A 12,493-nucleotide genomic window follows, 5' to 3' on the forward strand; every position below is an offset into this window, starting at 1 on the left:
TGGTAGAATGTCAGGTGGTGAGGAGAGGGTGTGCAGGAGTGAGATATGCCAACTAGCGGAATGATGCCGCAGCAACAGACTGGCAATCAACGTCAGTAAGACAAAAAGAGCTGATTGTGGACTTCAGGAAGGGTAAGACGAAGGAACACATATCAATCCTCAGAGGGATCAGAAGTGGAGAGAGCAAGCAGCTTCAAGTTCCTGGGTGTCAAGCTCTCTGAGGATCTAACCTGGTCCCAACATACTGATGTGGTCATAAAGAAGGCAAGACAGCAGCTATACTTTATTAGGAGTTTGAAGCGATTTGGCATGTCAACAAATACACTCAAAAACTTTAATAGTTGTACCACAGAGAGCATTCTGACAGGCCACATCACTGTCTGGTATGAAGGGGCTATTGCACAGGACCAAAAGCTGCAGAAGGTTATGAATCTAGTCAGCTGCATCTTGGGCACTAGCCTACAAAGTACCCAGGACAACTTCAGGGAGCGATGACTCAGAAAGGCAGCATCTTTATTATTAAAGACCTCCAGTGCCCAGGGCATGCCCTTTTCTCACTGTCACCATCAGGTAGGAGGTACAGAAGCCTGAAGGCACACACTCGGTGATTCAGGAACAGCTTCTTCCCCTCTGCCATCCGATTCCTAAATGCACTTTGAAGCTTTGGACTCTACCTCACTTTCTAAAATTTAGAGTATTTCTGTTTTTGCACATATTTTAATAATCTATTCAATGTATGTAATTGATTTACTTGTTTATTTATTATGTTTTATTTTATATATTATTTTTTTTTCTCTCTCTGCTCAATCATGCATTGCATTGAACTGCTGCTGCTAAGTTAACAAATTTCACGTCACATGCCAGTGATAATAAACCTGATTCTGAAGTATTGTGATCTGGGGCAGAATTAGCTATAGCTTTCTGTCTAGATATGGTGTGAAATTTAACGCAGACTTTAAAAAGAACTGCTATCCCTTGAGTGTCTAGATATGTCCTCAAATTTACCTCTGACTTAAGAGGAACATCTGTCCCTTGAGTTGCAAGGATGTGACTTCAATAAATTTAGGAAATCTCAAGCGAGGTCATAGAATGAGTAGTTATACAACAGAAACTACTTTCAAGAATACTCATACAAAATAGATTATATAATTACCTACCTGTTACTCACATCACTTAATAATCAACTTGTAGCCAGAGGAAGAAATAAGAAAAAAAATTTATTGCCACTGAATACCTTTTCTGTGCATGCAAATGACACCAATAATTGGTAGCTGTTGACCACAATAAACCTATTATTTGATATTCAGTAGAACTCAAAATATTGTAAATGCAAGTTACTTTGAAATTATTTACTCCCTTATGCAACATCACTGACACTGATTTTTAATAATTAAACCCAATAATTACAGCTAAGTAAGATTGCATAGTATTTTTTCTCAACAGTTTATCTAACAATGGCATGTGAAATGAAGCAACTAATCAGGTAACACAGATTATGTGCTTCTATATTGACAGAAGCCAATCTCAGCATGGTTTATCTCATCTGCCAGCCGAGATCTGTCCTAATGATCATTATCATGAAAACAAAGTAACTGGTTATTTATCACAATGCTGTCTGTGGGATCAACTGTGTTATTTATTTGAGTGCTGATACCTAATTCTATGTTAATCAATTTAAGTTAACTAGAAAATATGATGGATATTTTATAAATGTACTTGTCTATTTTCATAAAGTATTGATTAAAAATAAATCTGAAATCGATAAATTCAAAAGTATGTTTACTAGTAAGCTTATCAGGATTAGTCCATTGTACCAGAGATTTCACAAGTGTTTAAAAAATTATTTAGAACAGTTGCATAACAAAAATACAACATAAATAATATTTAGAAGTAACATGAGTGGTCATTAACATAATACACAAAGCTTTTACACAATATAAAATGACATAAAACATTAGCATCCTTGTTCTTAGAAAGTTTTGTACAAAAAGTGCAAGTACTAAAAAGAATGCTCATAACTTAATACTGAATTGTTGATGTTTACAGCACTATTCAACTCAAGCTTAGCTAAATTAGTCATTGTAATAGCATGGTTAATTTATAAACTGAAAAAGAATGCTACAAGATATTCTGCCTCATTATCATATTAGAAACAATGGAACAATTAAAATTGTTCATTGACTTTTGATGTCCTTGTGCAATGCTTAGTGTATCCATCCTTAAATCAAGGTTACTAGTAGTTACTTGTAGTTAGATATACTAATCAGCTCAGTAAGTTAATAAGATTCTTCATATCTAAACCACAATTAAATCAAATTACCAAGCATGGAAATACCAGTTAGTTCTCTGCTATAAAACTCCTGTAACAAGTTTATCTACTGCATAAACAAATAGTAGTGGTGATTTTAAAAAAATTGGGCTTGGTTATTCATAATTTAGTATGCAATGGGCTAAACAGTTATCCTCATAATGCTGGTATATACGACAGCAAAATAATTCAAAGCAAACTAAATATTCTCAAAGATTAATGCAATTGTAATAAAGTACGGTAATGTTATATTACCCTATTATCACTTTTATACCTTTCAATGGCAAATGGCAAATGTCACTCTCTGTAAACATGGTCGGGAAGCTAACTGTAAACACAAAATTAAGGTCAAGGGACAATAGGATAAATGACAGGAGTAATTACTTGCTACTATGGTCTACCACAGAGCAGACAAAACAAAAATCAAGAAGAAAATTTAAAGATTTTGTTAATTTGTTTGATTTGTACCACCATGGAACTAAATGATTAAACTCACCTGAAGGTAAGCAGACAAATAAATGAAGCCTTTTCAATTTTTTATAAAACCATTAAAAAATCTAATAAATGAAAATATATTGTTGCCTATGGAATTGTTAGTTTTGTTCATGATTAATTAAAGCAGAAATGTAGTTTCTTCTATACTTCAAGCCCAAACCACATAATTATTGCTATGCATTACATATATGGCTGTTAAACAAAGGCATACGTTTGGAGCATTCAAATATGCGATGTACTGAATTATGGAATGAATTTAGGTAATTCAGACCAATAATTTAGACCAGAGAGAAGAATTATTTTCAATACACACCATAGTTTTATGTTGAGATGTAATTAAAGATTTCTCTAACATGAATACAGGGAAAAAAGTTCTCTTTTTTTTTAAACGAATTGGTCAACACAATTAAATAACCTGACATTACTGTGACCCAATACGTGCCAGTTGGTTTAATTACTAGTATAATAAAGTGCTTTAATTTGTATGCATCAAGTCAGCATCAGTAAACAGCCAATTCTCAAGGCTCAACTTATTAATACACTGTCTATTTATGAACCAAAATGTACCAACTTAATCCTCATTTCCCTATGACTCACACAGTATATATAACTCAAATCGATTCACTTTCACCTAGAACTACACTGAACCAAACTCAGCCATCCAAGTTGCATACTTTTCAAGATCTGAAGCAGAAATGGATTTGGAGATTTTCTTTAGAGACAGTTCGAAGTCATCCATTGTTACAGGCATTTGCAATTCTTCTTTGGATAAAGCTTTGATTTCTTCAGGGGACAGGCCTTGAATTCGTCGACGCATTGCCATCATGCAAGCATCTCTAAAAGTAGTTAGAACAGAAGTTACAAAAATACATTTAAATTTACTATTTAAGGCCCAGTTTCATTTAAAAATAATACTCTTCCTTCACTATCCTTATTAATTCAAGTATATTTGCATATTGGCATGTCCAGATCAGTGTATTCTATCATGTTTTTCTTTTGCTTGATTATACTCCATCAAATGGCCAGAATATATCCAAATTTACAAATAAATAAATATCAGGTATTGTAGTCAACAGATAAGGTTGATTCCAATCATCTTTTTCACTACTACTATGCGTTAATTAATACGATTGTAAGTTAATAATTAGTTCTATAACATGTTAAACATACAGAAATGGGAAAATTTTCAAACTTCTCAAAACAAAATGTCTTGAACATTACCTTCTGAAAACCACAACTAAACCCAAATTCTAGACCCCATTGTCTTGACAAAGACAGCACTCAGTAAGGACTGAAGACAGCTATATATCTCCAGTTGGCCTTATGGTAATGTATTACACACTGAAATCTGATTCTTACTGAACAGCAGGAGCACTTTAGTGATAGACAGTAGCTCATTTGATGGAAGGTTTGAATTGCCACCCACTACTCTGGTCTTTATTTCATTGGCATCTGGTTAAGGGCATTTGCTTATATATTGGAATTGACAGAAGCATGTTTCAGTCTGGCTCTCAAGATCTGGGTGTAGAGTGAGATCCAATTAGGTATTGACTTGCTTCTTTTGCAAGTTTCTAAAAATGACTGTTTTATTTCAATTATGTTGGCTCATCAATACTCAGAACAGGAAATTATCAGACTCATCCCAACTCTCCATGCTCAACCTTCCCTTGGTGTTTAAGATTGATAACTAGCATAACTAAATCATTTGGCAATAGGACATAAGGTCACCATTAGTGAAGCAATAGTAATCAGGGCACTGGTGTTAAGGGTAATGACAAAATTTATAATGCTTAGGGACTGGAAGACCTTACAGATATGAAGAAGCCAGTGGAAGGATATACTGTGTAAACTGAAAATTACATTGTAAGATGTAAAGGCAAGACTTTCCCCATTGGATAAAAGCATTGGAATTTCATCGTTTTTAAGCAGTATGAATAAAACCTTGTTTAATTTGTTTCTTCAAATTATTTTTGTTTAATAATGCAACAACCTTAGCAGAAACCTATTATTAAACACTATTAATTTTCTAAAGAAATCAAGATACTCTTAACAACCTGCATCTTGTATTACTTTGGCTAATTATATTTTTTTAACTAATTACCCTTACCTGCATACATTGGTGATGTCTGCACCAGAATAACCTTCCATCTTCTCAGCAATTATTGTAACATCAACACCTAAAGCAACATCTACCCCTCGTAGATTTATTTTCAGTAGTTCTGCTCTTCCATTTGCTAATAAAAAGATATATAGCATTAAATAGCAAAGTATATTCTCAAATAAGAATTCCTCACTCAAAAGAAACAACGGTTTAATATCCCTAGTAACTGAAGCATAATGAGTATAATTCAATAAGGACATAATTTTTCAAGAAAGCCCTTAAAAACATTAAAACGGCTTAACCTGTTGGCAATGAAATGTACACTCTTTTTTCCAGTCTCCTCCGTAATGCTTCATCTATATCCCATGGAAAATTTGTGGCAGCCAGAACCATTACCATTCTTGATGGATCCTCATTCTCTGAACTACCCCCTACACCTGAAATAATAAAGTAACATTAAATACCATAAATCTTAATGAACAACTTTCAATGTTTTACTAGTCATAAAGTAAATCAAGCATTAATTTAAATTTTGTTAATCAACAAACAAAATAAAAACAAACTGCTTTAAATAATAGTTGTCCAGAAGATACAACAGTAAATGTTCCCTATTTACTAATATATTTTAAACCAAGATAACATACCATCCATCTGAATGAGCAATTCTGATTTGACTCTGCGGCTGGCTTCATGCTCATCAGAGGTGCCTCTACGACTACAAATGGAATCAATTTCATCTACAAAAATAGTAGTTGGAGCATAAAATCGAGCCTGAAAGAAGAAAATCATAAATATAGAGATTTTGTACACAAGTGAGTATTCAAGATATTCAAAGCATTTTCCTCCAAGACACCTGTGTGCAAAATTAATTTAACGCCAAGCTGTTAAGAATAGTTATTTCATTTTGAAATCAGTAATTTCACTGGTCATGTGTTTCTACAGAACTATGGAAACCTTTGGGATCTAACCATTTCACAAAATGCAGAAGACAGTGTAGAATATAGATGGTAAAAAATATTTTAAGTAATTGAAATTTGCACTTCTTTGAAAAAAAGAGACTTGAAAATAATTTGGAAAAAGGTTTTATAAATATTCTTTAAAAACCAAATCTGAAAGAAAGATTTGTATTTATATGGTGTTTCATCATGTCGTAATACATGTCCTAAAATATTTTTCATTATAAATTACAAAGTAATTGCAGACTTGTAAGCACAAATTTTCATGGAATAATAACTATGTTACTGGTGCTTATGTGGAGAAATGTTGAACCAACAAGTGGCTTAATGTAATATGTCAAATAAATGTATGAAATCCTAAGCATCTGTGTCTCACTTATCTCAGAACTTGCACCACCAAGTTTAAAAACAGTTACTACCCCTCAACCATCAGGCTCTTGAACAAAAGGGGATAGTTACACTCATTTGCGAACTGTAATATTGTGATTTCATGCTCATTATTTATTGTTGTTTATATCTGCATTTGCAGTTTTTTTATAGTTAACAGTTCCTGATGTTTACAGTTACTGTTCTATAGATTTGCTAAGTATGCCGCAGAGAAAGGATCTCAGGCTTGTTTGTGGTAACATGTATGTACTCCTGATAATAAATTTTACTTTGAATTTTGAGGTTAATAAACTTCCTCAAAGGCGATCATCTCTAATAATGAAGCATTCTTTAGTGCTGCAAAGGTCCCATACCAGTCAGAGAGTAAAGGAGTGTTTTCACTTTTAATCCTGCATTGGTGGGAAGCCTTCAACCTTCATGAAGCTACATGCTCCAGCAAGCTAAAGTGAAAAGAGAATTTAATGGTGGATAGTAAACTGTAGGATGTTGCATTTATTCCAGGGAATGTTTACAATAGTCAAAAATTTAAAGATTGGAATTAATCTGATCAGTCAACATAGCTTAACGTACAGTATTTGCAGATTGCAGTTGTGATTGGTACATTTTATGTGAACATCCCCCACTAATTTGATTCATGAAAAAATGCACATATCAACACTGTTTTAGAATTTATTCAGCACCCATTGCGACCACAGATACACAGCATATGTACTTAAAAAACAATTTTACTTACCATTTCAAACAACAAACGAACCAATTTTTCAGACTCTCCTCGGTATTTGGAAGTTAATGTAGAAGAGGACACATTAAAAAAAGTTGTACCACATTCTGTAGCCACGGCTTTAGCTAACATGGTTTTACCTGTCCCTGGTGGTCCAACCATTAAGACCCCCTACAAGTAATAATCCAGAAAAAAAGATTTTTACTCAAAATTGTATTTGAATGCAATTAATTTATCCAGCATTCAAATGCTGACTCATTATGCACTAAATGTAAGGTGAGTGTTTACTTTCTTCATCTCCTCTCCAAGTAAATAACAACCCTCTTGTCTTCCTCAGTTTGAAAAGCTGGCTTCAAAATTGTTCTTTTAATCATACGTTGCTGGTTTGCTGAGTAACATTGGCTAGTACAAAGAGCACAAAAGCAACAATAATATAACCCCAAAGCTTGTCATCAGAATGAGAAATGAAGAATGACATTATGCGAAGTTTGAAGATAGAAGCTCAGCTTCATTCAAATAAAGGAAAAATGTATAATCTAATAAATAATCCAACATTCTCTTGAGCTGCCATGTCAAGATGTTAAAGCTTAATAAAAGCAATGAGGGTTATAAGATGAAATATATTTTTTTTACAAAATCCAATCAGTTGATGGAAGTTACTCAACAAGTAAACAAATGTATTTAGAAATAATACCAACTTTACTCAGTAATTCAGATCATGCCAATATACATGCACGCACATGCAATTTTCTGCTTCAAATTAAAACATGTCTCCTGGAATAACATCAAATTTTCTGTGCAATGGCATTTACTTTTGTACCACGTTCCAGATTCATAGTCACATTTCTCAAGTTGTGTTATTGTAATTGTTCTATGGAACACTGAAATTAATCTTGAACTAATGCCAGTTGGTTTACTACATTCTGAGATTTGCACCTGCTGAAACTATGCACTGATTCAGCACGTTTCAAGAAATCTGTCATTATTCCAATCCACTGCCCCCCCCAAAAAAAAAATCACTGGACTCAATAACTGCATGCCAGCTGCACTGACATCAGTCATAATGAACACTTTAGAAAGACTAGTCATGTAATTTCTCAAATCCAAAAGTCAATTTTCTAGATTCTATGCAGTTCCCCTACAGAGCAAACAGATTTGTCCGTAGATAATGTAGTTAACATTGGTCTGGACTTCTTACTACAGCACAACAACTCCCCAGGCACACATGTCAGGATTCTCTTGACTATTTCAGTTTGATCTTCAACACCATCATCCATGAGCTTCTAAAGAGCAACTCCCCAGATTCAATGTACCAGATCTCATCTGCAGGTGGATCACAAATTTCCTCTTTGACAGAAGGCAGTATGTGAGACTAGGGAAGCACATCTCTACATTGTACTCAATCTGCACTGGTGCACCACAGGAGTGTGTTCTCACCTATCAGTTAAACTCTTTAAAGTTTGTGGATAGCACCACTATTATTGGACTAATTATCAGAGGTGATGACTCCAAGTACCAACAGGAAGTAAACAAGCTGGTATCTTGGTGCAATCATAATAACTTGGAAGTGAATGCCCTTAAAAAGAGAGACATACTGACTTCAGGAGAAGCGTGTATCATCATCAACAACTCTACAGTTAGCACTGTTTCAACATTGAGGTTTCTGGACATTATTACTTCACAGAAACTTATGTGGTAGAACCACATGTCCTTCATTAACAAAAAGACTTGACAGAGGATGTACTTCTTGTGGCAATTGGTAAAATTCCACCTTCCACTTAACAGACTGGTGCAATTCAACATTGCCATCATAGGAAGCATCCTCACATCATCCATTACTGTTTGGTTTGGTCCAGCATCCTCTCACAATACACAAAAACTACAAGACAGCAGAAAAGTCTATTGGCTGCAGTCTACCATCACTGCAGGACTTGCATGTGCTCAGGACAAAGAAGCGGGCAGAAAAATCATTGCAGACGCTACCCACCCAGCAAACTACTTCTTCCAAAAAACTCCCTCTGGGAAGTGCTACAGGGCTACTAAAACAAAAACTTCATGTCACCTTATAAATGTCTTTCCTCGCACTGTTAATCATTCTAGTTAGCCCCCCAACCCCCCAGTCTATTACCACAGTCTCTGCAGACTTAGGTAAACACCCTAAGCCACTTTTTACAATGCTGTTTACATTAATATATGCTGTGTTTATGTATTTATGCACATTTATTCCATATGTATACTTCTAACATTTTATATAATTATTGAATGTTGTTTTATTCGTTGCATGTTGTGCCAACACACCTCAGCAAATTCCTAATACATATAAATGCATTTAGCAAATAAAACTGATCCTTAAGTTTAGAGTATCCTTTAACACAGTGCATCCCTAATTCCATAAGGTTTTCTAACTTAGGGGGAAAAAAAAATGCTCCAGTCACCCAAACATTTGTAGATAGCATTCATTTCCCCATTATTTCCTTTGATCCTCAACTGTCTTCATACCAGCAGAATATATGGCTGTTAACTGGAGGCCCCATGTGCCACCTAGGCACTAAGGGTTCAGACGATGACGATCTGCTTAACTGGGAAAGACACATTCTTAAGTATGGATGTTACCCAGTGGATGAAGTTGCAAACTAATGTGACTAAATACTGACAAGTTCTCTGAGCCCCATAGTCTATATGCTAGGATCTTAAAACAAATAGACTTCAGGATAGTGGATCCATTGGTTGCTATTGGTCATGGCTCTCTAGATTTTATTAAGGCCTCAGAGGGCTAGAAAAAAGCAAATACAATCACTGTTTAACAATGTAGGGAAATAGAAAGCAAGTCAATAGGCCAATTGATCTAACATCTTCACTCAGTAATTTTGGATGCCACTTTTAAGATGGTAGCAGGAAATTTAGGAAATCAAACAACAATCAAGCATAGCTATCCTGATTTAATCAAATCAATATTTCTTTGAGGCAACAGGGTAGATAAAGAAGAAATCAGCAGATGTGCATTTTGAGATTCCCTAGAGCATTTGATAAAGATGCCACCTAAAGGTTACTGTATAAAGTAGAACTCAGTGTTGGGAGATAGTACAGAATAAATGGAACACTGGCCAAGTAACTAAAAGTAGATCACTTAGGGTGCCAAGTTGCAAAAAGCTGGATAGCGAGAGTGATCAGCCTGAAGCAATTAATAACCATCTGTATTCACAGAAGATTAAACAAACAGAAATAAAGCAAATTACTTTTCAGTAAAAGTTACTTCCATGTTGCTTAAACTTTTAATTCCTCGCTTGTTTAGATGTTTCTAGCCACCTAAAAATCTCATTGAAAATCTGTTTGGTTATTTTATTAGCTTTTAAATGTCTCCAATAACTACTAATAATCTCTTACAATTTTAGCAGTAAGCAAAACTAAGAACCGTCAAAGATTTCATAGGCATGGTTTCATCACTGCTTCCCTGCCACTGCTCAAGCAACATCACCACAGTCCAAGATGCTCTAGGTGAGTTAACTGTACTTTGCACCCACATTAGTTAAATGAGATAGCACTATGACTTAGATTCAGTAATATTTGGCCCAATTAGTTCAAATAATATTTAATTTTATTTTGGGAAGTCAATATTTTATGTAACTTCCTATGTTAAATGCATAATCACTAAAAACAGAAGACTTGCAGATAAGTAAACCTTAGGGAAAAAGATAATATGATTTAAAAGTACTATTTTCTGGGTTTACAATAGCGACACGGTGCAGATTCAGAAATATATGAATGTTATATACCGTGATGATATAATATTTGAAATATGGGAAACTTGGTTTGAATAAAGAAATCATGTTAAATTTTACATGTCTCTAACCAGTGGGTGCTTTGCATTTCTAGATACTACCCCTAGAAAACACATCTTTTACCAAGATCATGTGTGAAATAAGAGCTCAATTAGTTTGAAAACTATTCTCCTTTAAAGGTAAAAATGAAGGCAAGAATCAAAAGTATTTACAACTAGGGGTGGTTTTAATGGAACAAGTGAGGCTAAGCTATTTCTTTTGGCAGGCCCGATGCAAAACAAAGGTGATCAATTTAAGATCACAACAAAAGTAATTTCTACCTTCCATGGTCGTCTTATTCCTTTGAAAAAGTCAGGCATCCACATTGGTAACACAACAGCTTCTCTCAAAAGCCTTTTAGCATCTTCTAAATCAGCTATATCATCCCTGGATAGAAAATGAAGATAATGAATTTTTCCACCCATGACTAAATTGAAGTATATTCAAAACATTAGTTTAAAAGTATTTAATACCAGTGGACATTTGGATTTCTAGATATTATATCTCTCTCCAGAACATCAATTAATTCTTTGTCATAACCAGTTCCATCAAATTTCTTCCCATCGGCATCTCCTGCTGCTTCCTGGGGATTCCTTTTGCCCTACAATCAAGTTAACACAGGATATTAATATTCTTATTTTTTTATTTTTATTAGCATGTGCATGAAATAGGAATACATTTCACAACATTTGCAGTTACTATCTTATAGATTTGCTAAGTATGCCCACAAGAAAAAGAATCTCAAGGTTCTATGTGGTGATGTGCATATACTTTAATAATAAATTTTACTTTGAACTTTTAATTTTTCAAGAAAAGATTTCAACGAGGTATTTCAATACTTCAAAACCACAAAAAGCTTTGAGTTACCATTAATTATTAAACCTGTGAAGGTAAGTTCAGTTGCTGTCATTTTCTTTCCCTACCTTAAAAGCAATTTTGATCATATTGTAATCTTAGTTTCACTTTAGGTGTTTTTCAGCATTTAGATGGGCCTGAGTCATTTCAAACAAGTGAAAATTCTAATTTAAAGTACTCATCACAGAAGCAGAAAATTAGGAATTTTTTTTTTATAAAGATTTTCTTACAAAGTCAGGAGTTAATTATTTGGTCTCAATTTAGCTATCTCAAGTACACCCTCAAGGAAGAAGAGAAGATGAAACTCAAAATTAGAAGTCCCAAAAATATATGAAAACAAAGTTGAAGGAAGCAAGAATGATATTATAAGCCACTCACCTCTCACACTGCAAAGCTAGGGTTTCCCATGCTACTAGAAAACCATTCATTAGCGAGGAGAAACAATTACGTAAAATAAAAATAATTCTATGCTGTACGATTCTATGGCTCCAAGACAAATAATAGAAAACTGTTTTAAAAAAAAACACGATTTGACAGTCTCAAAACTAAAACCATAAAAAAATTAAAAACCATAAAGTTTGACCATAAATAATAATTTTCAGGAGTTCTACAGCATAATTTACAAGTAGCACAATTTTTTTTTACCTTATCATCTTTCGCCCTAATTCTGGAATCACCACCATACTTGCTGCTGGACTTCTCAGCTCTACCAGCCTGTTGCCCTCGACCTACAAGTCCTCGTGCCTGGACAACTGGAGACTCTTTACGAGATGGTTTAACTTCACGATTCTGCCGCTTCATCAAAGGAGCTCTGTGAAGTTCAGCATAAAAATGTATTAGGTAGAATTAGGT

General features: G+C 34.3%; 1 protein-coding gene across 1 annotated transcript in view; it reads right to left on the minus strand.

Moving 5' to 3' along the window:
* Window positions 1-1,758: 1,758 nt before the first annotated feature.
* Window positions 1,759-12,493, minus strand: part of katnal1 (katanin p60 subunit A-like 1) — a 29,666-nt gene continuing 18,931 nt past the window's right edge. Inside the window, exons 4-11 of the mRNA XM_073043841.1 lie at window positions 12,287-12,452; window positions 11,260-11,387; window positions 11,068-11,173; window positions 6,981-7,139; window positions 5,549-5,675; window positions 5,207-5,341; window positions 4,911-5,037; window positions 1,759-3,639 (exon numbers count right to left, since the gene is read on the minus strand). Of these exons, the coding sequence (XP_072899942.1) occupies window positions 3,441-3,639; window positions 4,911-5,037; window positions 5,207-5,341; window positions 5,549-5,675; window positions 6,981-7,139; window positions 11,068-11,173; window positions 11,260-11,387; window positions 12,287-12,452 (1,147 nt within the window). The 3' untranslated portion in view covers window positions 1,759-3,440. The remainder of the gene's footprint in view (window positions 3,640-4,910; window positions 5,038-5,206; window positions 5,342-5,548; window positions 5,676-6,980; window positions 7,140-11,067; window positions 11,174-11,259; window positions 11,388-12,286; window positions 12,453-12,493) is intronic.

The sequence above is a fragment of the Hemitrygon akajei genome, chromosome 4, assembly GCF_048418815.1.
Source record: "Hemitrygon akajei chromosome 4, sHemAka1.3, whole genome shotgun sequence".
NCBI classification, from domain to species: Eukaryota; Metazoa; Chordata; class Chondrichthyes; order Myliobatiformes; family Dasyatidae; genus Hemitrygon; species Hemitrygon akajei.